The sequence below is a fragment of the Chelon labrosus genome (genome assembly GCF_963514085.1).
Source record: "Chelon labrosus genome assembly, chromosome: 6".
Taxonomy (NCBI): Eukaryota; Metazoa; Chordata; class Actinopteri; order Mugiliformes; family Mugilidae; genus Chelon; species Chelon labrosus.
In genome coordinates this window covers 913,847-940,688 of record NC_140342.1, presented here as the reverse complement: position 1 = coordinate 940,688, position 26,842 = coordinate 913,847, and the positions used below count along the sequence as shown (strand labels likewise).

The following is a 26,842-nucleotide window of genomic DNA, read 5'->3' as shown; positions in this document are numbered from 1 at the left end:
GGAAGCATGTCCTTTGGTCAGATGAGACGAAACTAGAGCTCTTTGGCCACAGAGACACTGCTTATGTTTGGAGAAAGAAGGGTGAGGCGTATAACCAACAGATCACCATCCCCACAGTGAAACACGGTGGAAGGAGTATTATCCTGTGGGGATGCTTTAGTGCATCTGGAACTGGGAATCTGGTCAAGGTGGAAGGAATCATGAAGAAAGAAGGATATGTGAAGATTTTTAAAGAAAATGTCAAGCAGTCAGCAGCAAAACTGGGTCTGGGTTATCGCTTTGTCTTCCAACACGACAACGACCCAAAACACACGTCACTCCTGGTGAAGAACTACCTCCAGAAGACCAAAGTGAATGTTATTGAATGGCCTGCACAAAGCCCTGACTTGAATTCCGTAGAAAATCTGTGGGGTGAACTACAGACCAAGGTCCATGCCAGAATGCCATCAAATCTGGAAGAGCTTCAGAGATTTGCCAAAGAAGAATGGGCTAGTATTCCTCAGGAGACGTGTCAGGGACTTGTTTAAAACTACAACAAACAACTACAGGCTGTTATCCAGCAAAAAGGATACACAATTGACAATTAACATCAGGGGGGCTAATAATTTTGACCCTGGTAATTTTTGGTTTTTGTGAAATAATTTCATTTCTGTGTGGAAAGTAAAATAATGTAAGCATCCAAAATAAAAGGCGGATGTTTGAAAGACGTGTGTTAAAAATTCTTTGCTCTGTTTAACAGCACTTGGGAAATATTTTCAAAAGAATCAAATTTCCATAGGGGGGCTAATAATTTCGGCCTCAACTGTATATTAGGAGACTGTAAAGTACTCTCTGCCTTTCCTCAACCACTGAAATCCTGGACACAAACTGTTATCATGATTGGATGACAGACTATTTTCAGGAACTGGAAGAAACATGGAGAACCTCCTTTCCAAGACTGGGTGACTGAATTAGGCAAAGTAGCTGCACATGAAAGGATGTCATATAGGATGCAGGACAGAACAGAAAAGTACTTTCTGAAGTGGGGCATGTACCTTGACACTGTATCTGTTCCAAGGTAGAAAATAAGAGGTTGCTCAGGAATTGTTAGGTATGGGGTAGAGACGTGATGATTATGTGATTATTAATGTGATTATTATTTATTTATTACTGGTCTTGTTTTTTGTTTTTATGTTTTTGTTACTACTATTCTCTTCATCAGGATTTATATTGCTTATTATGACATGATTAATCTGTCTCCATGATTATATCTACGAGTTTGCTTGAGATATACACTCACCGGCCACTTTATTAGGTACACCTGTCCAACTGCTCGTTAACTTAAATTTCTAATCAGCCAATCACATGGCAGCAACTCAATGCATTTAGGCATGTAGACATGGTCAAGACGATCTGCTGCAGTTCAAACCGAGCATCAGAATGGGAAATAGAGGTGATTTAAGTGACTTTGAACGTGGCATGGTTGTTGGTGCCAGACGGGCTGGTCTGAGTATTTCAGAAACTGCTGATCTACTGGGATTTTCACGCACAACCATCTCTAGGGTTTACAGAGAATGGTCCGAAAAAGAGAAAATATCCAGTGAGCGGCAGTTCTGTGGGCGCAAATTTCTTGTTGATGCCAGAGGTCAGAGGAGAATGGCCAGACTGGTTTGAGCTGATAGAAAGGCAACAGTAACTCAAATAACCATTCGTTACAACCGAGGTATGCAGAAGAGCATCTCTGAACGCACAACACGTCGAACCTTGAGGCGGATGGGCTACAGCAGCAGAAGACCACACCGGGTGCCACTCCTGTCAGCTAAGAACAGGAAACTGAGGCTACAATTCGCACAGGCTCACCAAAATTGGACAATAGAAGATTGGAAAAACGTTGCCTGGTCTGATGAGTCTCGATTTCTGCTGCGACATTCGGATGGTAGGGTCAGAATTTGGCGTCAACAACATGAAAGCATGGATCCATCCTGCCTTGTATCAACGGTTCAGGCTGGTGGTGGTGGTGTAATGGTGTGGGGGATATTTTCTTGGCACACTTTGGGCCCATTAGTACCAATTGAGCATCGTGTCAACGCCACAGCCTACCTGAGTATTGTTGCTGACCATGTCCATCCCTTTATGACCACAGTGTACCCATCTTCTGATGGCTACTTCCAGCAGGATAACGCGCCATGTCATAAAGCGCGAATCATCTCAGACTGGTTTCTTGAACATGACAATGAGTTCACTGTGCTCAAATGGCCTCCACAGTCACCAGATCTCAATCCAATAGAGCACCTTTGGGATGTGGTGGAACGGGAGATTCGCATCATGGATGTGCAGCCGACAAATCTGCAGCAACTGCGTGATGCTATCATGTCAATATGGACCAAACTCTCTGAGGAATGTTTCCAGTACCTTGTTGAATCTATGCCACGAAGGATTAAAGCAGTTCTGAAGGCAAAAGGGGGTCCAACCCGGTACTAGCAAGGTGTACCTAATAAAGTGGCCGGTGAGTGTACATAGCCACTGAATTTTTAGAGGACCCCTCCTTGTTATGGGTGGGTGGGAGAAAATGTTCGGTGTTGGAATAGAATGCATTCTGTATTGTTTGTGATGCTTCTGATTTGTATATTATAAAGTAAGAAAAAAATGTCATAAAAAAAGTCATAAAAAGTGGGGTTAAGGTCTGGACTCTGTGGTGGCCAATCCATATGTGAAAATGATGTCTCATGCTCCCTGAACCACTCTTTCACAATTTGAGCCCCATGAATCCTGGCATTGTCATCTTAGAATATGCTCATGCCATCAAGGAAGAAAAAATCCATTGATGGAATAACCTGGTCATTCAGTATATTCAGGTAGTCAGCTGACCTCATTCTTTGGTCACATAATGTTGCTGAACCTAGACCTGAGCAACTGCAGCAACCTCAGATCATAGCACTGCCCCCACAGGCTTGTACAGTAGGCACTGCAGGATGGGTGCATCACTTCATCTGCCTCTCTTCTTACCCTGATGCGCCCATCAGTCTGGAACAGGGTAAATCTGGACTCATTAGACCACATGACCTTCCATTGCTCCACAGTCCAATCTTTTTGCTCCCTAGCAAACTGAAGTCTATTTTTCCAGTTAGTCTCACTGATTAGTGGTTTTCTTAAGGCTACACAGCTGTTCAGTCCCAATCCCTTGAATTCACATCACATTTCTTCCTTGAAGACAATGGTTCCCCACTATCCTTTTTAATAATACGTTGGACAGTTCTTAACCCAATTTTATTAGTTTCTGCAGTCTCCTTATATGTTTCTCTGCTTGATGCATGCCAATGATTTGACCCATTGTAAAAGTAGCCCGCAAGTCAAAAAGCTGTTACGTTACGTTCCATATTCTTCATTTTCCCTTGAGCTATTATCAAATCAACCAATTTCACACTGTTTTTCTCTCCAGGAAATTTTATGATGAATTCATGTTTTCTCTCAGGCTGTGTACAAATCCCACCTTGAAGTACCAAATGGATTTTCCTGTGAAAATAGACTGTGATTTTCTGACACAGATAATGCATCGACTTTTGTTTGGTTTGTTACACTCACTCTCTCTATGTCTCTGTTTCTCTGCCCCAGTGGGTGTGTCAGTTCTGCACCTATCTAAACTACTCTCCCGCTACAGTGTGTGAGATATGTGACCTAGCTCGTCCAGAGCCTGCACCTCTCCCTTTGAAGCTCTGCCCTCCCTCTCCCGTCAGACGGGTCCCAGCCCTGCCAGTCAAACCTAAAGAGCCAGCCCCTGAAGACCTGGAGTCCTGGAGGCAGAAGCTGATGAAGGAGGAGGGATTGAAGCTGATTCAGCTAATCAGAGCAAGTCAACTTCATCGCCAGCATTTTATCTAGATCATTCAGATAGACATCATTTAGTATGGGCACTCTAGTGTATCTGTACTTTGTTTCAGTATGGAGAGAAGAAAGGAGTGAGTCCAGAGGAGGTGTACACAAGCATGAAGGTAGCTGGGTACAGCAGCATCCTCACCTGCAAGTGGTTAAAAACAGAACTTCCTGTGGTGTTGGACCAGATCGAAGTGTTGGTGGCATCATCCTCCCTACAATCTGTTCTTGAAAAGACCATATCAGAACCCACAGTCAGTATGCTTGGTTTTAGTAAAAGAAAAGTTAAGTAAAGAAAAGTTTTTTTTAGTTCTCTATGTTCAAATGACTGTCACTGTCAGTGATTATCTCTATTCCAACACAGAACAAGTCATGTGAAGCCCCTATTGAGGAAACTGGGAAAGTTGTAGACCTTGCGGAAACAAAATGTGCGGTCCAGCTCTCCCGGGCAGAAGCCAAGCAGGCCTGGTTGATGGCAGGGGGTGACAATGAGAGAGCTGCTAAACAAGCTCTGAGAGACAGACTCGCCAAGGTGAGAAATATACATCATTTAGAGATGTTCAGTAATAATGTATCAGTCTTGTCTAAAGATGTTTTCCCCTACATTCTCAGGTAAAGGAGATGTGTGGACTGGGCTTCAGTGATGAAAATCGTTGTCATGAGTTTTTAAGGCAGAGCAGTGGTGAAGTGAGAGGGGCCTTGGCCCTGTGGCAGCGACCAATTCTGGAGCCATTTCACAAGCGCATTTGGAGTGACAAGCCCGAGCCTCCTGTAGAAATCCATCACCCTGACAAACAGGTGAGGGAATAGACTGCATATACAGTAGTGATGTGGGATGTCACTCAATTGTTTGCTTGGAGGTTGGTTTGGATTATGGTCACTGCTATCTTTTCTGTTGTGTGGGATTAAGATTAACACTCAGAACTCAGAGAACATACATCAGTTTAAAGCAAACAACTGGTCTACTCATGGGCTTACTTACACTTCTGTAGTTACAATGAGCATGGAACATGGAAGGTGCTCTCGTAGATAGAGCAGTTATTCAAGGCCAGCTTCAGGCCAGTTGTGCAAGTTACCATCAAGTGCAGCATACAGGTACATCTCAATAAAATAGAATATCATCGAAAAGTTAATACATGTCAGTCACAGCATGATATATTTCAAGTGTATTATTTCTAAATTTTATGCGTTAAAGCTACTGAAAAACTTAAATTCAGTATCTCAGAAAATTCGAACATTGTGAAAAACTTCCCTATTGTAGACTCATTGTGTCACACTCTAATCAGCTACTTAACTCAGAACAAATGCAAAGGTTTCCCAAGCCTTTAAATGGTCTCTGTCTGGTTTTGTACGATACTCAATCATGTTGACGGCTGCTGACAGTTGTCTAGAAGACAGACATTGACACCCTCCACAAGGAGGGTAAGCCACAAAAGGTCATTGCTAAAGAAGTTGGCAGTTCACATAGTGCTGTAATCAAGCATATTAATGGAGGGATAGTCTTGAGTGGATTGTGAAGCAAAGCCCATTCAGGAATTTGTTGGAGAGTCACAAGAAGTGGACTACAGCTGGAATTAGCTGTATCCAGGACTCCTTGTGTCAAGCCACTCCTGAACAAGAGACAATGTCAGACGCGTCTTACCTGGGCTAAGGAGAAAAAGGACTAGACAGTTACTCAGTGGTCCAAAGTCATTTTTTCAGATGTAAGTAAATTTTGCTTTTCATTTGGAAATCAATCTGAAGGAAGAGGAGTTTAGAGGCACAGAATCCAAGTTGCTTGATTTCCGGTGTGAAGTTTCCTCAGCCAGTGTTGATTTGGAGAGCCATGTCATTTGCTGGTGTTGGTCCACTGTCAGCGCAGCCAAAGTCATGCCACCAGGACATTTTTGAGGATTTTATCCTTCCCTCTGCTGACAAGCTTTACTGAGATGCTGATTTCATTTTCCAGCAGGACTTGGCCCCTGCCCACACTGCCAAAAGTACCAATACCTGGTTTAATGACCATGGTATCACTCTGGTGGATTGGCCAGCAAATTCACCTGACCTAAACCGAAATTATGGGGTATTGTGAAGAGAAACATGAGAGACACCAGACCCAACAATGCTGACGAGCTGAAGGCCGCTATCAAAGCAACCTGGGCTTCCATAACACCTCAGCAGTGCCACAGCATTAATGCAGTGCAGCTAATCATGCTGCTCCCATGCATATACTGTAGATGGACTTTTCAGTAGGCCAACATTTCTGTATAGAGCTCTGAAAGCTGACGTCACTGCACTGGCAGTCACAACACCGCCATATTGGCAGGAAAGAAGGCTTTTTGAATTACTATTCAGTTGACAACAGTGAGCAACTAATAACCTGTTACCTGTTATTGCCATTTATCAGCTGTGATACATAGCCACTGAAAATCAGATCAAGTATCTTACATAAGCCTAAAGCTGAAAATTAAGCTGTGCAAAAAAAAAAACAAATGAATGAGGACAGGGTCACTAAAGAATATTTTATTTTCTTATGGTCTGGAGTGGATGCAGAGGCTATTAATTCACTCACAACGTTACGTTGTTTCGTTTCTCTGCCGACCGAGTGAATAGCTGTTGACTCCCTGCTCTCGGTTAAGCAGGGACTCATGAGTAGCGGATCCGCAGCGGACTCATGAGTGGCGGATCGGACTCATGAGGAGCGAATCCGCAACGGATTCATGAGTGGCGGATCGGACTCATGAGTAGCAGATCCGCAGCGGATTCATGAGTGGCGGATCCGCAGCAGATTCATGAGTGGCGGATCGGACTCGTGAGTAGCGAATCCGCTACAGATTTGCTACTCATGAATCCCTGCTGGTTGAGTGCAGGTGGCGCTGCTTGCTGGTCAAGTCAGGTAGTAGCCAAGTCGGCAGAGAAGCAAAATGTACATAAGATGTTTAATTGAATTGGTGCCGTTTCTTGATTATTAATCAAATGTGGGAGGACTCAACTGAGCCAGTTCAATAGACGTCTAGATTCATGATTCTTGAGTATTCTTTGGTGGCCGATTCAATGAGCTGGATCCCGAATCTTTTTTTCCACCGCTACTGTCTTTCCAGTTTAGGAGGATGGTCTTTTTAGCGACTGTTAGAGCGATCAATATTGTTTGTTCATATTTCAGTGGTTGTTCAACTACAAAAAGGTATCCTAGCAGACATGTGGGGAGGCTGGAATACTGCGACCTATAGCTAGCGAAAGTGTATTGATAACGTTTGTCCAAAGTTTCTGAGACAGTGGGCAGAGCCAGATGGCGTGAAAGTAATCGTCTGTAGTGTTTATTGTACAGTGTGAATAGATTTTATCTTTTAAGCAGTTTTTTAGTTGTGACTATTGTAAAAAAGTGTTACTGCCAATGTTATAATGTTGTTTTAGTATGTCATGGGGTATGAGTGTGTTGTGATCAAATATATGCTCCAATTGTGTTATTCCAGCAGTTATCCATGACTGAAAACATAAGGGCTTGTTTGTAATTTGGAAATCTGGATTGTGCCACAGTGGAGTGAGATTACTGGGGGATGTGGGATGTCCTAAGATTTGGTTGGATTTCCACCAAGCTGTCAGAGTCACTGCTATATGGTTTTTTTAAACAGTTGTGTTTTTTGACTGACTGTGTAGGAAAGAGGAGATCTGATATTGATATTTCTTGACAGTTGTGAATATTGTAACCATTTGGATATCCAAAAAGGGTTAAAAAAAAGGCAACTGGACTTGTAGATTTTTTGAGAAGACGTTTAACCGATACTACTCAGCCGAGTAGCTTCTTCAGTTCTAAGGGACTGGTGGGAAGTCTGATGTTTACATAGGAACTCCTACTGAAACTTGCTTGCTGTGTTAACAACCAGAAACCGGTACAGCTAATTTCCATTAATGGTTGGGTACTTACCTGTCCTTGAGGGGGGACTATTTTGTCCTCGTCCTCTTCCCTATGAATGGTGCTCTAACGGCTCCAGTGTCAAGGTGTGAATGAGATTGAAACTTCTTGGGGACAGAAGTTAAAACTGTATTGTAAATAGATGGCAGATTAAATCTCAGTCCACCTCCTCTGTTTTTCCAGGTTTTTCCAGTCTGACAAAGATGGCTTCCTTTACTCCTCTTTTGGATATATATATTGTAGGTGATTTGGTAGGTGATATAGTTTAACATTTGGGGCAGTCAATCCTCCATAGTCTCTTGGTTTCTGCAGGGTGGAAAGTTTGATTCGTGTTTTTTTGTGTTTCCAGCATAATTTATTTATGACAGAGTCTATTGCATTAAACCATTGAGATGTGGGTTGGACTGGGGTCATTGCAAAACGGCAGTTTATTTTAGGTAAAATGGCCATTTTTAATGCTGCTATTCTTCCAGTTAGTGAAATGGGTAGATTGTTCCAGCGAGTGAGGTCTTCTTCTATACTTTTTAGTAGTGATGTGAAATTCAGCGAGAGCAACTCTGACGGCTTGGTGGAAACGTTGACTGTCAAGGGGAGTTTTCTCGTCGCAGCATTCTTGCCTTCCTGACAGATTGGAAGGATTTTAGATTTTGACCAGTTTATAGAATAATCAGAGATTCTTGAGAATGACGATATAATATTTATAGCTTTGGGAAAGGAAGTTATGGGGTCTGTTAGATATAATAGGATATCATCTGCATGTAAACTGATTTGGTTTGTATTCCTTGTAATGTCTGTGGCCTGACGAAGGGCATCTGCAAGAGGTTCAATGAAAATAGCAAATAGTAGCGGAGAGAGTGGACATCCTTGTCTTGTGCCCCGTTGTAGTATGAAGCGCTGTGATGTATAATTATCTGTTATAACTGATGCTGAAGCTGAATTGTAGAGAGTTTTTATCTATTGGGTGAACAACTCCCCAAAACCAATTTTTTTAATGGCGGCAAGGAGGAAAGTCCAGTTGACTCTATCAAATGCTTTTTCTGCGTCTAATGATCCAATTATGGTGTTAAGATGGTTTCTTTGTGATAAACTGATGAGATTGAATAGTCTGCGCATGTTCATGGATGAGTGCCTGTCTTTTATAAATCCTGTTTAGTCTGGGTGGATGAGTGTAGATATGACTGTTTCTAATCTTTTGGCCAATGCTTTACTGATTATTTTTAGGTCACAACTGATTAAGCTTATAGGTCTGTAACTAGAGATAAGTATTGGATCTTTTTCCGGTTTAAGTAGGACTGAGTTGAAGGCTGTGTTCATGTGTGTGGGTATGGTTCCTGATAGTTTAATTTTGTTGACCATTCAGCTGGGTAACCATCTGGACTGGGGGATTTTTTGCTATACATGGATAATATGGATTTCCTGAGTTCATCTGCAGTTATTGGTTGGTCTAGAGTGGTGGCTTGAGCTTTAGATATAGTCCTGCTCACCATTATTGGCACCCATGAAGTTTAAGTACATAATGTGGAATATCTTCTGAAAAAAATTAAACATTTCTTTTCTATAGAGAACTCGTGTTTGATACAAAAGAGCAAATGATAAACAACAATTTAAAACGATAAACAATGGGAGGAAAAAATAGAAAAACTTAAAGCTTGCTGTGTCACCGGTATTGGCACCCTTTGCTGTAAATCAGTATGGAAACACATTGTGACTCACCTGTGATAAATTGTCTGTGCCCATGTGACATGAATTAGCCAATGAATGATGACTTCCGTGTTTTAAAAAGCCATCTGTTATCCCCTGTTCCTTTGTCACAATGGTGAAGACAAAGGAGCTGTCTGAGGACATCAGAAGTGCAATAATTAGCAAACACAAGACCTCCAAAGGGTATAAGGCCATCTCCAAAGACCTTGGTATCCCTGTTTCAATAGTGCGTAATGTCATTAAGAAGTTTGCCAAGCATGGAACTGTCAAGAACCTCCCTGGACGTGGGGGGAAGAGAAAAATTGATGAGAGAAGTCTTTGAGGGTTGGTGCGAATGGTGGAAAAAACACCACGTCAAACATCCACAGACCTGAAGGCCAACCTGGAACAGTCTGGGGTCATGGTTTCAATAAGTACCATACGCCGCACCCTTTTTTAGCGAGGTGACCATAGACACCATCCCCCCTTTGGACACATGAGCTAACCCACCCATTTAGCCATCCAGGGAAAGAAATGTGAGGGTAGACACAGCAGAGAGGCAGGGGTCAACCAGACACAAGAGGGGGAAATAGAGCAGCCAGCAGAACGGCATTTGGCACAGTCTGCCGGAGAGCCAAAAGACTGCACGGCCGGGAGATCGAGGGAAGAGGGTGAGGGTGTGGCGCCTTCAGAGTGTAGCAGGGAAGAAGACAGTGGTTTAAGAGAGGCAGCTTTGGCAGCAGCGTCCGCAGCTGCGTTACCAGCAGAAATGGGGCCGGACGCAGAAACAGACAAAATAGAATGTCCCCCCTATTTAGGAGGGGGATCCAGTGCTGAAGTCATAAGTACTCCCGAATCCACCATAAAAGAAACCTCAGTACTGCAAATGGTTAACGTTTTCAGCGGAAACTGTTTGAATGCCTCGTGAGCCAAATATGGATACATCCCCACATGTGCTGTTGGCTTTTGCTCTAAGTGTGGGATGGCCTGTGTGAGCAAAACAAGTGGATCAGTAAAAGTACCTGTAGACTAAAAGAACGGTGTAGCTGTGTGTGTGTGGTGTCTCACTTCCCTGAGCCAAAGCTGTCGACAAGGCGTCACCAGCAGCCATCCCTGGAGGTCCTCCCTCCTCTCAATCGGCCTGGCCAGCGCCCCCTCCAGATCGGTCTTTGAGTTCAGGGCAATCTCGCTTCCAGTTTCCATGTTGCCCGCAGTGGTGACAACGATTGCGGTCTCCCTCAGGTATCCAGCGTCTGCGTCCACGCGGCCCTCGTCCTCTGCCCCGTCCACGGCCCCGTGGCATCTGTCCAGACACAACCTGCATCATGGTGAGAGTGGCTTGTTGGGCTTGACGCATGTCGGCGTCATTTTTAGTAGATTTCTTTGCTTTTCTATCTCTGAGGACATCCTGTGCATGTCCAGCATGGCGACGTAGGTCTCCCAGTTGCACTTCACATCTCAAACCGACACACGTGCGTTTCATCTCGGCCACGATATCGTGGAGGAGGCCGTCGAGGATGGTGCACAAAAGGCGCTCCCACAGGCCTGGGTCCCCTCCTAGATCGGCGGGTCATTCCAGGCCAGAGTACTTGTTGAAACAGTCCTCGGCCCGATGAATAAAATCCTCCACCGATTCGTCGTTCTTTTGAACCAGGGACCAAAGGGCGTGGCTGTCCACACGATGAGGGAATGTTGCGGCGAGGGCCCCTGCCAGTGCCGCTACGGCGTCACGATATGCGCGATTGTCTTCATGGTTGGGTCCGAGCTCATCTCCGGGCAAGTGATGTCTCACCTTGGCGAGGTCGCACGGTTTCATTCTCTTTACCATGATTCTGCGGAGTTCTGCTCTGGTGGGTCTGTATTCCCAGCAGAATGCCTGGAGTTCGTTGCCGAATTTCCTCCCATCATCCGTGGGGTCAGGAAGAAGAGTGTTGGATTACTTACTCGGGGGACCATGGTCTGTACACTGGGATAGGTTCTGCGGGGCCTGCCACTTCCACCATGGGGGCAATGAACGCTGCCCCCATTTCAGACTGAAGGCGGGTGCGGCTCGCCACCGGGGAGAAAGAGGACAATCTGAAGAATGGATGCGGTTCTTCGTCCCAGTCCTCCATATCCAGGGTTGAAGCTGGGAGTCTAGATGGCTCGGGACTCTGCTGGGATGAGGCTGAAGTAGCGTTTCGGGCGGGTGTCTGGTCTTGCTGTCCGTTCTGGTCTGGTCTTGGTTGAATGCTGGCTGGAGGGAGAGGAGGGCAGGAGTCCAGGTCTGGGCACACCTTCACAGCTTGGAGGGCAGGGGTGAAGCACCACTTGTACTATATAGAGGTGGAGCGGAGGGCGCCACTGATGCATTGTCAGTTCGGCCCGCTACGACTCCACTCATGTCGCGTCCTCCCCCCCAATTCCTCCCTCCTTATTTCCTCCAACACTACTCCTTTTATCTTCGTTTTTTTCCATTTTCTCAACCTCCTCAACTGATTCTTACTGAAGCTACCTCCCTCTGGGAACCCATATCTCTCTTCCTATTGTCGAACATATTTAACACTTTCTTCCCCATATGTCCGACGCATATCATTGCAGACAGCACTGTTTGGAGGTAGCTGCTCCTTTTTACTGAATCCAGTACCCATTTTTTCAGTCAGAACGTCTTTTGCTGGCCTTTCTGCCTTCTAGGTGCAAAAGTGCTAAGATACCTTTCCCTTGACTTTTATTTTATTGACACAGGGTGTTTCAAGTCTTACTTATCACCCTGAATGGACAACCACTAACAATACAATGTGCCTCAATGGATAAAAGAAAACATCTCACCGGATCATTCATGACTGAACTCTAGGAGAACGGTTTGTTGAGAATCCCAGCGGTGTCCACCAGAGGATCCAGGAATTGAGTTCCCCCTTTTTCTCAGTCTTGGTGGGACTGAAGTTTTTTTTCTTCAGGATGATCAGTCACCCGGTCCTGTGGTCCTCCGTTTTCACTCGTGGGATCCTGCCGACAACGCCAAATTGTTATGGAAAAAACTCTCATTAACAGATCCGAGAAAGATGAGTTCAGACAGATTTATTTTATTACAAGTTGCAACCCGGAGAAACACACACAAGTCAGGTTGTAAGTGTCTCTGCCCGTTCAGCCACAAAATGTTTCTTTTCTGTTATACTGCTGAACCCAGCTGCACGAGAGAGAGATAAGCATGTTGAACAAGCATCTTCTCTTCTAAGGGTTACATGAGTTCGCAGCACATCACACAGTAGTATAATTTCCCATTACACTGCACTGTATGTTACAGGTGAAAGAGCTTGGTGCAGCCTCACTGAATAGAATAGAATAGAATAGAATGTTTTTATTTGATATTGTGGTACAAAGAAATTAAGGCGGCCAGAAGTCCCCTTTTAGGTGCAGTAAAAAATTAAATATAAATAAGGTAAGGAATGAAAAGAATATGTACAAAACTATAAGACTATAGACACTGGTGTGATGGCCCTGGGCCATTTTGTGTTTTGCTGGCTTCTGTGCTCCTCCCTTCCTAGGTTTTCTGCCTCCTTCCTCCCACCTCGTTAGGGAGATCCACCTCACCTGTGGCCATCTATAAAGGCATGGCCCTTCCAAGATGGCGGTGTCTCCTTCCTGGATGGCTGGTGCATCCAAGCTAGCCTGGTCGTCACCATCCTACGTTTCCGCCCGAAATTTGATTTCGGTCTGCCACGGAGTCTGGCCAAATTGCCCTTCTGTGGTTCGCGTGTAACCGCGCGGTCTTAGCCAATCAGCGAACAGTTGAGTGATGACGTGAAACTCGCCTGCCGAGTTGCTTGTAGTCCAGCCAGCGGAGCTTGTAGTTCAACAGAATAGCAACAATGGCGACGGAGGAAGAGACGCTAGAAGCCATCCGCGAAGTTGTCTCAACTCTCGAGAGCATCACGGAATTAAAACCAGAACAAGAGGCTTGTCTTGTCAATTTTATAAATGGCAAGGACGTCGTAGCTCTCCTTCCAACTGGCTTTGGGAAAAGTTTGATTTATTTAACTGGAAGCGGAAGTGGTAAGCGTAAGAGCCTGTACTCCGGCGCACAATATACGTCATTACCAAACGTTGCTGATTGGTTAAGGGAACTCCAATGATTTTAAACCTCAAAATAAGCATCCGCCCATTACGGAGACAGATTCCTATTACATTGGGCCAGACTAACGTGCAGACCGAAATCAAATTTCGGGTGGAAACGTAGGATGGTGACGACCAGGCTACATCCAGGTACCCCAGCATAGTTTTGTTTGTTTGGTTTGGTTGTGTTCTGTTGACTCTTTTGTTTAATAAATTTCTGATTAATTTAACTGGTCACTGTGTGTTCTCCCCGTTTGGTTGTGCTCTCCAACGAGCTGGGCATAACACTGGCATGACATAACAACTGTTATTACAACATGAAGGTATTGCACTTGTTGATATAACTTATTGCACATTACACATATGAAGTTACTATAAGTTGCACATATAAGGTTATTGCACACATGTATTGCACATTATTATGGGAATTTTTCACTTTATTTCTTTATTGTTTTGGTTGTTCAGTGCAATTATGGCTCTCGCATAGAAGCCGTTCCTCAGTCTATTAGTACTGGCCTTCAGAGTTCTGTACTGTCTACCAGATGGTAGTAGTTCAAAGACTGAGTGTCCAGGGTGGGTTGTGTCTTTTATTATTGCCTGGGCCTTCCTCAGGCAGAGGGAGTGGTATAGATCCTGTAAAGAGTGTGTAGAGAAGGGGGCTCAGCACACAGCCCTGAGCAGAGCTGTTGCTGAGGCTGATGGCTGGGGAGACCTGTTTGAGTGCCAGTAGTTCTGCAGACAGTTGGTCTAACCTTTGACCAGCAGGAGCTGTTGGCGATCCAGTTTTGCACTTTAAGTGAATAGTGAGAAGCAACAGAAAACAGACTGAGCACTGAAAAAAGCTATAGCAGTCCATGCCTTTGTCTCCTCCAGGCTGGACTACTGTAATGCACTCCTCATTGGGATCTCTGGCAAAAGCATCCAGAGACTCCAGTACATTCAGAACAGCGCTGCCAGGATCCTGATGAGGGTACGCAAGCATGACCACATCACCCCCATTCTGAAATCCCTTCACTGGCTCCCTGTCCCACTCAGGATTGAGTACAAGGTCTCCCTCCTCACTCACCAGTGCATTCATGGACATGCCCCCCTTTACCTACAGGAACTCCTTACCCCCCACACTTCCTCATGCACCCGGTCTGCAACCTCAAACACCCTTCAAACCCCCAGAACCAAGCTCTGCAGCATGGGTGATAGGGCCTTTGCTTCTGCTGCCCCCAGGCTGTGGAACGCCCTCCCTGACCACCTGAGGGACCCACAGACTACAGATACTTTTAAAAAGGACTTAAAACATATCTTTTTAAAAAAGCCTACAACTAAATTGTATTTTTTTCTTTCTTCTATTTTTATTTTTTTAACCTTAATTTTAAATTTTTGACCCTGGATTATTTAACTTACATTATTTTTAAACTGTCTGCCCTGTAGCACTTTGAGATTGCTTTAAATGTAAAGTGCAATACAAATAAAATTGATTATTATTATTATTAATACGCATCTAATTCAAGGGGATAAACTTTCTTTGGGGAGGACTAATATGGACCAGGCTGCTTTTGTTTTTTACTATGAAAGGAAGATGTTGTGCTGTATCCTGTATTGTCATTTGATGATGTGGCAATGATTTGGGGTATAATAAAGTATACTGGTGTGTCTCTCTTCTTTTGTGGCCGCATGAGCCAGATTGGGACACATATTTGAAACTTTGCCAACATATTTACCATAACAACCTAATAATGATGAGTTGAAGATAACCTTGTTTAGCCTACATTTGGCTAGCATCGCTGGTTGGATGTCTGTCTTCTTTTGATTTTATTCTTCTATTTCAGCGCATATGTCGGAGGCTACTAGCGGTGTATGATCTTCCTAGCTGGGGTCGCTGTGAGCTGGCACTGTCGCTACTTCTCGAGCACAGTGCCCCCTACTCCCTGGAAGATGTACTGCAGGCTGTACGAGAGTCTCACGATAGAGAGTTTATCAAGAGAGTGCTGGCTAAAGAGTGTCCCATTTGCCTCTCGGTTTTTCCCCACAACAAGGTATATAGATGGTGATTATTTTCTGTCAATTTAATTTTGCATTACTAAACCATATTAAGTAATTTTCTTTCGTCTCTCTTTTAGATGCAGTCTTTGACATCGTGCCAGTGTTCTGTATGTTGTGATTGTTTCCAGCAACACTTCACCATCGCTGTAAGAGACAAACACATCAGAGACATGGTGTGTCCAGTCTGCTGGGAGCCTGACATCAATGACCCTGAGCACCTCAATAGCTATTTCTCCACCCTGGACATCCAGGTAGGGAAGCAGATGAGTCATGTGAGGAATGAGGTGTCAGTGCGGCACAATACAGTTCAGTGTGCCCCTGTGGGACAGATAATGCTGGAAAAATTTGGTGATATAGTAACTACCCAGACCCTCAGATTCTCTCAGTGTGTTAACTGAACACCCCAGAGCCTTAGGGGTCTCTCTGACCCCACCGCAGACACCACTCCCCATAGCCTCTGGGGTCTCCGTGACCCCGACGGTGGCCCTTGGGGTCTCTCGGACCCCATGAGACCTCCACCCCAGAGCCTTAGGGGGTCTCTCTGACCCCACCGCGGTCACCACTCCCCATAGCCTCTGGGGCCTCGGGGACCCCGAGCGAGCGAGAGAGAGAGAGAGAGAGAGAGAGAGAGAGAGGAAAAGAGAGCTTGTGAGGAAGACGGGGTCTCCCGGACCCCCCAGGGGGGCTACCCGGAAACATCTGCGGACCACAGGGGTTTCTCTGACCCCGCCCCGCCCCCTCGAACACGTGTCATAAAGAGAGAGAAAGAGAGAGAGAGAGAGAGAGAGAGAAAAAGAAAACAAAAAGAAAAAAAAGAGAGAGAAAACGAGATAGAGGAAAAGAGAGAAAGAAAGAAAGAAAAAGGTGGGGTCTCCCGGACCCCCCGGGGGGCTACCCGGAAACATCCGCGGACCACAGGGGTTTCTCTGAAATCATTTTTTTTTTGCCGAAATCATCTCCCCATGACGCCAGCCACCTATGGTAAAATCGCCAACATCCTCAGTTGATCAGTTCATGTTATTTTACCCCTTTAAGATGATGGGCTATGGCAAGTGTGTGAGGCTTCTGGTGAAGTTTTTTTGTGTTTCCTGAAAAACTTGAAAAAATGAGTTAGGCGATTATTTTAACAGGGTGACGATATAACACCAAGGTTTTTTACAGTAGTACTGGAGCCCAAGGTAATGCCATCCAAAGACACCATGTGATTAGATAATTTCAATTCAATTCAATTCAATTTTATTTATATAGCGTCAATAACAATACAAATCGTCTCAAGACGCTTTACAAAAACCCGGCCTGAAACCCCCAGAGCAAGCCTGAAGGCAACGGTGGCAAGGAAAAACTCCCTTTTAACAGGAAGAAACCTCGAGCAGAACCCAGCTCATATGGAGGGACCCATCTGCCTAAGGCCAGCCGGGTACAGACAGAAGAAAGAGAGAAGAGAACAGCAAAGAGAGAAGAGAAGAGAACAGCAAGATAAACATACATCTGTCATAGATACACATATCTGACTAAAGTGTACATGTGGAATCTTATGATACAAACTGATGATGTTACATGACAGTTTGAAAATGTAAGAGGAATCATAGGCAGGTGAATGAATCTCTGAGATGCTTAGGACCAAATACAATGACTTCTGTTTTGTCTGAGTTTAAGAGTAGGAAATTACAGGTCATCCAAGCCTTTATGTCTTTAAGGCATGCTTGGAGTTTAACCAGCTGATTAGTTTCATCTGGTTTTGTGGATAAATATAGCTGGGTGTTGTCTGCATAGCAATGGAAGTTTATGCCATGTTTTCTAATAATCTTGCCTAATGGCCACATGTATAACATGAAGAGTATTGGTACTAGCACAGAACCCTGAGGAACTCCGTAACTTACTTTTGTACAAGTAGAAGAATCATTGTTGACATGGACAAACTGGAATCTGTCAGACAGATAGGATAATCTTGATCTCACTTTCAAGTTTCTGTAGTAAAATATTATGATCAATAGTGTCAAATGCAGCACTAAGATCTAGCAGAACAAATATAGAGACAAGTCCACTGTCTGAAGCCATGAGGAGATCATTGGTAACTTTAATCAGAGCTGTTTCTGTACTATGATGAACTCTAAAACCTGGCTGAAACTCTTCAAACAGACCATTCCTGTTTAAATGGTCACACAACTGATTAGCAACAACGTTTTCTAGAATTTTGGAAATAAAAGGAAGGTTGGAAATTGGTCTATAGTTGGCTAAAACATCTGGATCTAGAGTGGCTTTCTTGAGTAAGGGCTTAATTACAGCAATCTTAAAAGACTGAGGCACATATCCTGTTAATAAAGATAAATTTATCTGGTTCAATATTGAGGTGTTAATTAATGGAAAACTTCTTTGAGCAATTTAGTTGGGATTGGATCTAGAAGACAAGTTGATGGTTTAGATGCTGTAATTGTTGAAGAGAGCTCAGAAAGATCTACTGGGGAGAAAGATTCCAGATATTGATAAGGTCTTACAGAAATTTCTAATGTCACTGTGATTTTTGTGGGGGTGTTACTAAAATTAGTATTATTAGTAAAATTAGTACTAATGCCACTGTACTTACATCTTTGACAGCTGTTGGAAGGATGCCTTGAATGTTTTCTCTAATGCCTACAATTTTATTAGTAAAGCTCATGAAGTCATTACTACTGAGGGCTAAAGGAATAGATGGATCAACGGTGCTGTGACTCTTTGTCAGCCTGGCTACAGTGCTGAAAAGAAATCCCACAAATTCACGAGGTTTGAATTATCCTCTACTGCTCTGTGGGCCTACAAGCCAGCAGTATTTACTTAGTTCATTTAGATTGTAGGTTAATCGTCGTATCTCATGACTGTAGGTTTGTTAGGGTTTCTCAATTGGACAGGGCCTCTAAATGTGTTTTGCCTGGGATCTTGGCTAAAAAAAAGTCGCTCTTTTGAAAGGATGATTAATTCAGTGCATACCAGCTGGGTTGGCACAGTTCACAATATGTTACTGCCTGATAAAATGCATATCTTTCCAATACCACAGCTCTGGTTCATAACACAGGCTTTTTGTTTGAAGGTGTTAAGTCACTAAACTCAAATGGATGATTTCAGAGTTGGTTCTTCTCCAGGGACAATGTACCGGAGTTTTCACAGACTGGTTTAGTCTTCATTTGTATATTTTGTTGTTGTCCTTTTAAGGATCGTGTATGTCTCTGCCCAATTGATTTCTAGATTGTGTTATTGTATTTTGTGCTTCAGCTCCGAGATTGTCTTGACCCAGAAGTCTATGAGCTGTTCCACAAGAAGCTGACAGAACAGGCTCTAATCAAGGACCCCAAGTTCCTCTGGTGCTGTCATGTGAGTACAACATGAGCCATACTCAGGTTATTATTGTATTAGTGCTTATGTTTAAGTATACTACAGAAACTTCAATAACATTAAATTTCATTGTTTTGCTTGGTGTGCAACAACCAGCGCAAGCACTGCTGCAACCGCTTCTTACAATTTGATGACATGTTTTGGTGCCAAGCACAGACTTCAGTTGGAAGGGGAGAAGCAAAAAAGTGGGGGTGTTACTAAAATTAGGCTGATTTATGTGGGTTATCACTGACTGTGACTATGACACTTTAATTGTGCTACTTTCTGTGGAGTACCTTGTTGTGGCTCACATTTGACCACAGTGAAACTCATTTCAGATCGTTATTTAAAACCATGCATTTAAAACCATTCAACCACTTCTACTTAATGAGAAGCTGCTCAGGATCTATGCTCTCTCTCATATTCACACACGTGTGACACATATGTGTGTGTGTCATTTATTTACATTTACTTTTTGAAATATAATTCTCTCTATTCTCTTATTTCCTGTCTTCTGCCCAGTGTTCATATGGGTTCATCTATGATGGAGAACAACTGAGAGTCACCTGTTTTCAATGTCGAAACAGTTTCTGTGCTCAGTGTAAGAAGCCTGTAAGTATGTGTGTCCATTGTTTTTCTAGACATAATATATATTATAATATAATAACAGGGAAATTTCTCTGTTGCAGCAGCAGTGTACAGGCATTCAACCATATATAAATATAACAAAAGCTAAAAATGGACAATAAACAGAATAGAGAACCATAAAAAGAACAAAAAGTATACACAATATTTATAAAAATTATAAGATAAGTGAATAAATGAATATTAAAAAATTTAAATTAGGATGCAATGAGGTGTACTGAATTTAGGTAAGATTAAAAAATTTACCACCAATACCAAACAACCATGTGCAAATGTGCAAGAAAAAAAAAAGTCCAGAGTGTCATCTGTCACACACAGATGAGGAGTTGTACAAAATGATGGCTTGGGGCAGGAAAGATTTCTTGTAGTGTTCTTTGAGACAACGAAGTTGTCTGAGCCTTCTGGAGAAGGTGCTCCGTTGTCTGTCTATTGTGTGGTGGAGAGGGTGGTCAGATTAAACCGCATAATGACGTGATTTTTTTGTTTTTTGAGATTTTTGCAAATTTATTAAAAATAACAAACTAAGAAATCACATGTATATAAGTATTCACAGCCTGCTGAAAGACGCCCCAGTCTGAGAGCACTCTGGAGCAGGTTTTCATCCAGGATGTCTCAGTACATTGCTGCATTCTTCTTTCCCTCTATCCTGTCTCCCAGTTCCTGCCACTGAAAAACATATCCACAGTGTGATGCTGCCACCACCATGCTTCACTGTAGGGATAGTATTGGCCTGGTGATGAGCCGTGACTGGTTTCCTCCGAACACGATGCCAGGTTTTCACGTCAAGGAGTTCAATCTTTGTCCCATCAAACCAGAGAATTTTGTTTCTCATGGTCTGAGAGTCCTTCAGGTGCCTTTTGGTAAACTCCAGGTGAGCTGCCATGCGCCTTTTACTAAGGAGTGGTCAGCACACTGTGCCATATGGTCCATCTGGCCATATAGGACGGATTGGTGGATTGCTGCAGAGATGGTTGTCCGTCTGGAAGGTTCTCCTCCCACCACAGAGGAATGCTGGAGCTCTGACAGAGTGACCGTCAGGTTCTTGTTCACCTCCCTGACTAAGGTCCTTCTCCCCCAATCACTCAGTTTCGACGGCCGGCCACCTTTAGGAAGAGTCCTGATGGTTCTGAACTTCTTCCAATAAACTGAACTTACCACAGGTGGACTCCAATTAAGCTGTAGAAACATCTCAAGGTTGATCAGCAGAAACAGGATGCACCTGATCTCAATTTTGAACTTCTTGGCAAAGGCTTTGAATACTTATGTACATGTGATTTCTTAGTTTTTTATTTTTAATACATTTGGAGAATTCTCAAAAAGATTTTTTTTCATGTTATTATTATGGGGAGTTGTGTGTAGAATTTGGGGGAAACATTAATTTAATCCATTTTGGGATATGGCTGTAACATAACAAAAAGTGGAATAAGTGAAGCGATTTGAATACTTCTGGATGCACTGTATACAGCTAGTGTCCAATATTTAATTCAGTGACTATGTGATGAGAGCATTGGTTGCTCACCTCTTTGAATATAACTTTCCCTTAGACTCCTAACTCGGTGGGGAAGTGACTGTTAATTGAAGACACTCTGGACTAATATAATGGATATATAAACAACGTATATGTATTTAACCATTCTAAGACTGTCACAACAGTGATGCAGGAATCTATGTCTCGTAAGCTGGAGACTTGATACTCAAAGCAGTGACAACTTGAGTCGCCAAGAATGAGGACTTGTAACTCAGCCTTGTACTCCCTGCTGTGGTGAGACTCGACCTGAGGCAACAGGCCTCAAGTCCAAGTTTAATCTTTTGGAGCTCCAACTAAACAAGGATGTCACCAATGTGTTCAGATTAGATAATTTAAATGATTTTAATATGAATTCTCATCCTCATATCCAACATTTCAGTAAGTATAGTATTTATATTGCCATGGCTTAATGTTAATGTTTAATGTTAATCTTAGTTACTTAAAGGAGTGCTGTAAATTTTATTAACATACTGTATGCTTTTTTGTTGTTTTGTATTTGTACAGTACATTTAAAATGACTTTGTGAGTTCACTGCATTACTGTTTATGTACGGCTGTTGGTATGACATACTTAAGATAGTAAGTTTAACTGAACAGAAAATGTTCCTTTGTTAAGTAAAAAATAATTAATTTATTCCAGCAGGGAAATAACAGGCGGTTACCAGTGGAACATACACTGTGTGTTTCTTTCCATTTTGTCTCTGCAGTGGGAGCCTCAGCATGCAGGTCTGTCCTGTGAGCAGTACCAGTCATGGAAGAGGGAGAATGATCCAGAGTATCAGAAACAAGGCCTGGCTGGATACCTTAGAGAGAATGGCATCAGTGAGAACACACACACACACACACACACACACACACGTTTGTACAGCTATTCATTGACATATTTCATTCGGTAGGCGGCACAGTGGCGAGGTGGTTGGCACTGATGCCTCACAGCGAGAAGTTCCCGGGTTCAAATCCATGGGCCGACTGGGCCTTTTTGTGTGGAGTTTGCATGTTCTCCCTGTGTCTGCGTGGGTTCTCTCCGGGTACTCCGGCTTCCTCCCACTGTCCAAAGACATGCTGGTTAGGTTCATTGGTGATTCTAAATTGGCCATAGCATGTGAGTGTGAATGGTTGTCTGTCTCTCTGTGTTAGTCCTGCGATAGACTGGCAACCTGTTCAGGGTGTACCCCGCCTCTCGCCCGATGACAGCTGGGATATGCTCCAGCAGACCCCGCGATCCTTCACAGGAATAAGCGGTTACAGAAGATGAATGAATGAATGAATGCATTCAGTAGCCCCTAACCATCCCAGCTAAGTGCCTAACCCTAACCTTATGTAACCTTGACCCTTTACCTTAAACCCAAGTCTTATCCCTCAAACAATCCTGTAAAGAAGTGAGGACAGGGCAAACTCCAATGGTATAAAACTCAAACAGGTCCTCAGAAAGATAGCTGTAATGCTGTCTAATGTATAGCTATGTTTTGGACACATATTCTTAAATTAAATAGATTTCCCTTTTTGTAGTTATACACAAGGTTTAAATGATTTTCAAATTTCTATTTTTATTTAACTTTTACAGTGTACCAACTTCTTTCAGAACACGGTTGCACTTAACCCAGGTCCCATTGGCTAATGCAGGTTCTGCCCCCTCATAAGATAGAGCAGGCAGTGTTCAGGAGAGATTTAAATGTCATTTCTTCTGCCTACCTATCATCTTCTGACACATGTTCAGGCTACAGGGACACCAAGTCTATCTAATGAGACAGCTTCCCTTCATCTGTCTGCTTATACACTGTCTGGCAAAAAAAACATTTTGTTGGACCACCTTTAGCTTTGACTACAGCACGCTGTGGCAATGTTTAGATAAACTTCTGCAAGCCTTCTGCAGCATATCCCAAAGATTTTCAATGGGGTTAAGGTCTGGACTCTGTGGCGGCCAATCCATATGTGAAAATGATGTCTCATGCTACCTGAACCACTCTTTCACAATTTCAGCCCCATGAATTGTGGAAGAAAAAAATCCATTGATTGAGTAACCTGGGCCCGTATTCCTAAAGATTCTTAGCGCTAAGAGTTGCTCCTAGTGGCCAAATTCTAAGAAAATTCTTAGAATCATGACGTTTCCCTCTCAAAGTTAGGAGTAGCTCCTAGTAAAGATAAAAGGTATTCCTAAAGAATCTTAGCTCTTAAGAGAGCTCCTAAGGTGAGATCTGTTAAGAGCAGGGAGGAGGACTTTTAGGAGGCTTAGGAGTTTCTTAAGCAGAGGAGAAAATGGCTGAAAGAAGAGACAGGAGCGATATTCTCCAAACACTGAATGACAATCAAGCTTGTTACAATCGCAATACAGTGGTCCCTCGTTAATCGCGGGAGTTACGTTCTAAAAATAACCCGCAATAGGCGAAATCCGCGAAGTAGTCAGCTTTATTTTTTACAATGATTATAAATGTTTTAAGGTTGCAAAACCCCTCACTACACACTTTATACACTTTTCTCAATAACTTACAAACATACCGCACTTCAGTCACACTGCCAGCGATCAAAGATAGGCTACTGTATATGTAAATTTGGCAAGCTGAACGCATTCTGTACTGTACAAGAGACACCGTACGAGGAGATTGATTGACAATGGTCTACAGTCCCTTAGCCAATCAGGACGCAGAAAACAATGCGCTGTAAAAAAAAAAAAAAAAAAAAAAAAAAGCATGCAAAATTGCACTAAAACAATCCGCGAAACTGCGAGGCCGCGAAAGGTGAACCGCGTTATAGCGAGGGACAACTGTATCACCGGAAATGAAAGTCATCGCAACACTGAGGTATTTAGCAACAGAAAAATTGCAAAAATGCAACAATGCAGCAGTGATGACTTGGGGCCAAATCTACGTCTCTAAACACTTTTATTCTCATTGACCAGTTGATCCAGAAGCAAACATCGTTCCTCTGTCCAGTTGGGTTTCCTACTTCATTTCTTCTCAATTGCTGTTTGCATGGGCGTCACACCCGTGGGGGATGGGGGTGTTGCAACACCCCCACTTTTTCAACAAGCTGATTTCGTCCCCCCCACTTTTTGGTAAGGTATTAAACCGTTTGCCCGTCCTGGCTGTGTACCAGCGTACTGAAATGGAGCGCACCTCAGTCCCCCAGACAGTTAGATTGATTGACAGCCATCCAGCCAATCACAGTCATTTGACCAAACCCACTAGTCCCGGCCGCCCGGCAAAGTAAACGCTAACACGGAGCTGCCGACCCGTCACTCGCCGCAGTAGACAGCAAACAGAGCAGCGGTATGAAACGATAATTTAACTAGTTAATAATGTCGAATTTTCTTTATAACGAAACTATTAAGCAAGCCAGGTGGCAAACAAAGTTAATGCAAAGTTTTGCAAGCATTATTCTTTTTGTTAGGAATGCCAAAAAGGAAAGGCAGCAGAAGATTGACTTATTTTTCCACTCAAGTTGTCATGTAATTAGGAGACAGGAGGGAAACAGAAAGCTGTCAATCCATAAATGCACTAATTCTATTTTGTAGTAGTACATATTCTTGCATTAATGCCATGTAGGTGTTCATTTACGTAACTTAAAGCTATTTGTTGGAGCTTAAAACCTTTTCAATGAAGAAAATCCCCTACATCAGCTCATCCCTGTTATTGCTCTCAGAAACTAGAAAAGAATAGAAATGAAGACAATGAAATGCAATAAAACTATTAAATCTTAAATAATGAGAGGAATAAAATAATAATATAGAGTACGATAAAGGCTAGGATGAAAGAATAGTTAAAACAGATTAGAACAACAAAATATATGTGAAATAATAAAAAGCAGATAAAAGAACAACAAAAGAAAGGAATGTTTCCTCATCAAAATCAAGGCTGTAGAGGTTTGTTCTAAGTTTACATAAAATATTTCAACACTTCCATGTTCAGGAATATTAACATTGAGTTCTAGGATGAGGAAGGGAAGTCCAGGCAATGCAATATTATTTGCATATCCTGATGAAGAAAATCTAGAAAGAGACTGAAACAGTGGCCAAAGGCGGTTGCGGTGCTCATGTGCTACCCCTAGAACCCCCCCACTTTTAAAATTGCTGCTCCACCCCTGGCTGTTTGGTTTGTGGAAGATTTGAACACCAACCAACACTGCTTCTTCTAGGCCGGTTAGCAATCACAGAAATTGATGGAAGTTGAGCCATTTTACCCTCGTTAATACCAAATGGATGAAGTGCAAAATGTTACTAGGCCAATTATTACCAAAAGTGTATTTTTATCTAGCTTTTAGGATCAACCAATCACACCTCTTGAAATGATGACTCATACCTAGCAACGGGGTCAACCACACCTCCTCACTAAAATAAGAGTTTCTGTCCATTCCTTGCTAAGAGTTCTCTGAGAATTTTCTGGAATCACTCCTAAGCTAAGACTCCTAGCTAAGAATGTTTAGGCTAAGATAGGAGCTCTCTGAGAGGATTCTTAGAATCTTTAGGAATACGGGCCCTGGTCATTCACTATAGTCAGGTAGTCAACTGACCTCATTCTTTGGGCACATAATGTTGCTGAACCTAGACCTGACCAACTGCAGCAACCCCAGATCATAGCACTGCCCCCACAGGCTTGTACAGTAGGCACTAGGCATGATGGGTGCTTAGGGCTGGGTGATAAAAGGATAACGATATATATCGCGATAGACACGTGATCGATATCAATAGAAAATACGTTCGATAGAATGTTCGATAATTTCACTTGAACTCCGTTAGAGAAAAAAAGGGAAGAAAACCCCGAGCCATCCCCCAGAACTACAAGTCATTCTGGGGGATGTAGGCAGAGAAAGGGCTTTAGCCTCTTGACCTATCACGGCCCAGCTAAGCCAGGTTGATGGCAACAACAACAACAACAACAAAAAAGAACGGCGTGGAGTGAATATGAATGTGACAGCGCGAGAGGAAATTGGAGGTAAAAAAAAAAAGGAAAGGTCTCGTCACCAGTTTGGCAATGTTTTGGTTATTTTAAGTCAGACAAGAGTCAGACCGATGTTGTCTGCAAACTATTAATTGGTTCTTGTCTCTCTTGATTAGTAGTGTAAGAGTCGGTTAAGTTTATCTGTGGCTCAGTAGGTAGAGCGAGTTGTCCACGAACCAGAGGGTTAGTGGTTCGATCCCCAGAATGTGCCACATGCCGAAGTGTCCTTGAGCAAGACACTGGACCCCCAGTTGCTCCCAGTGCATGGCACTGGTGTGTGAATGTGTGAGTGCTTGTGTGAACGAATGGGTAGATGTGTTCAGTTTAGTGACTTTGAGTTGAAAAATAAATCATGGAATCAATTTATAGACTAAAATGTATTCTAAACTTTTGAATCATCAAAGTAGCCACCTTTGGCAGATATAACAGCTGAACACACTCGTGGCATTCTTTCTACAATAGAAATCAAATATTCTTCAGAAAGTTCTTCCCAAGTCTGTTGCAGAAGTTCCCATAAATGTGTGGCACTTGTAGGTTGCTTGGCTTTCACTCTTCTGTCCAGTTCATCCCAAACCAGCTCCATGGGGTTTAAGTCTGGAGACTGTGCTGGCCACTCCATGTTTTCAAGCTTACCATCTTGTTCTTTTTTCCTGAGGTAGTTCTGGCATAGCTTGGACTTGTGTTTTGGGTCATTATCTTGCTGTAGGATGAACCTCTGACCAACTAGGTGCATACCAGAGGGTATTGCATGGCGCTGCAGAATGCTGTGGTAGCTGTTTTGGTTCAGGGTGCCTCTCACTCTGTACAAGTCACCGACCCTGGATCCAGCAAAACAGCCCCA

The 26,842-nt window shown here is 43.2% G+C and overlaps 1 protein-coding gene across 1 annotated transcript in view; it reads left to right on the top strand.

The window, feature by feature from the left end:
• rnf31 (ring finger protein 31) overlaps positions 1-26,842 on the top strand; it is a 56,915-nt gene that overhangs the window by 14,724 nt on the left and 15,349 nt on the right. Inside the window, exons 9-17 of the mRNA XM_084546204.1 lie at positions 3,592-3,825; positions 3,918-4,103; positions 4,214-4,381; positions 4,462-4,647; positions 15,337-15,543; positions 15,628-15,801; positions 18,797-18,895; positions 19,418-19,507; positions 21,775-21,889. Coding sequence (XP_084402330.1) covers positions 3,592-3,825; positions 3,918-4,103; positions 4,214-4,381; positions 4,462-4,647; positions 15,337-15,543; positions 15,628-15,801; positions 18,797-18,895; positions 19,418-19,507; positions 21,775-21,889 — 1,459 coding nt within the window. The remainder of the gene's footprint in view (positions 1-3,591; positions 3,826-3,917; positions 4,104-4,213; positions 4,382-4,461; positions 4,648-15,336; positions 15,544-15,627; positions 15,802-18,796; positions 18,896-19,417; positions 19,508-21,774; positions 21,890-26,842) is intronic.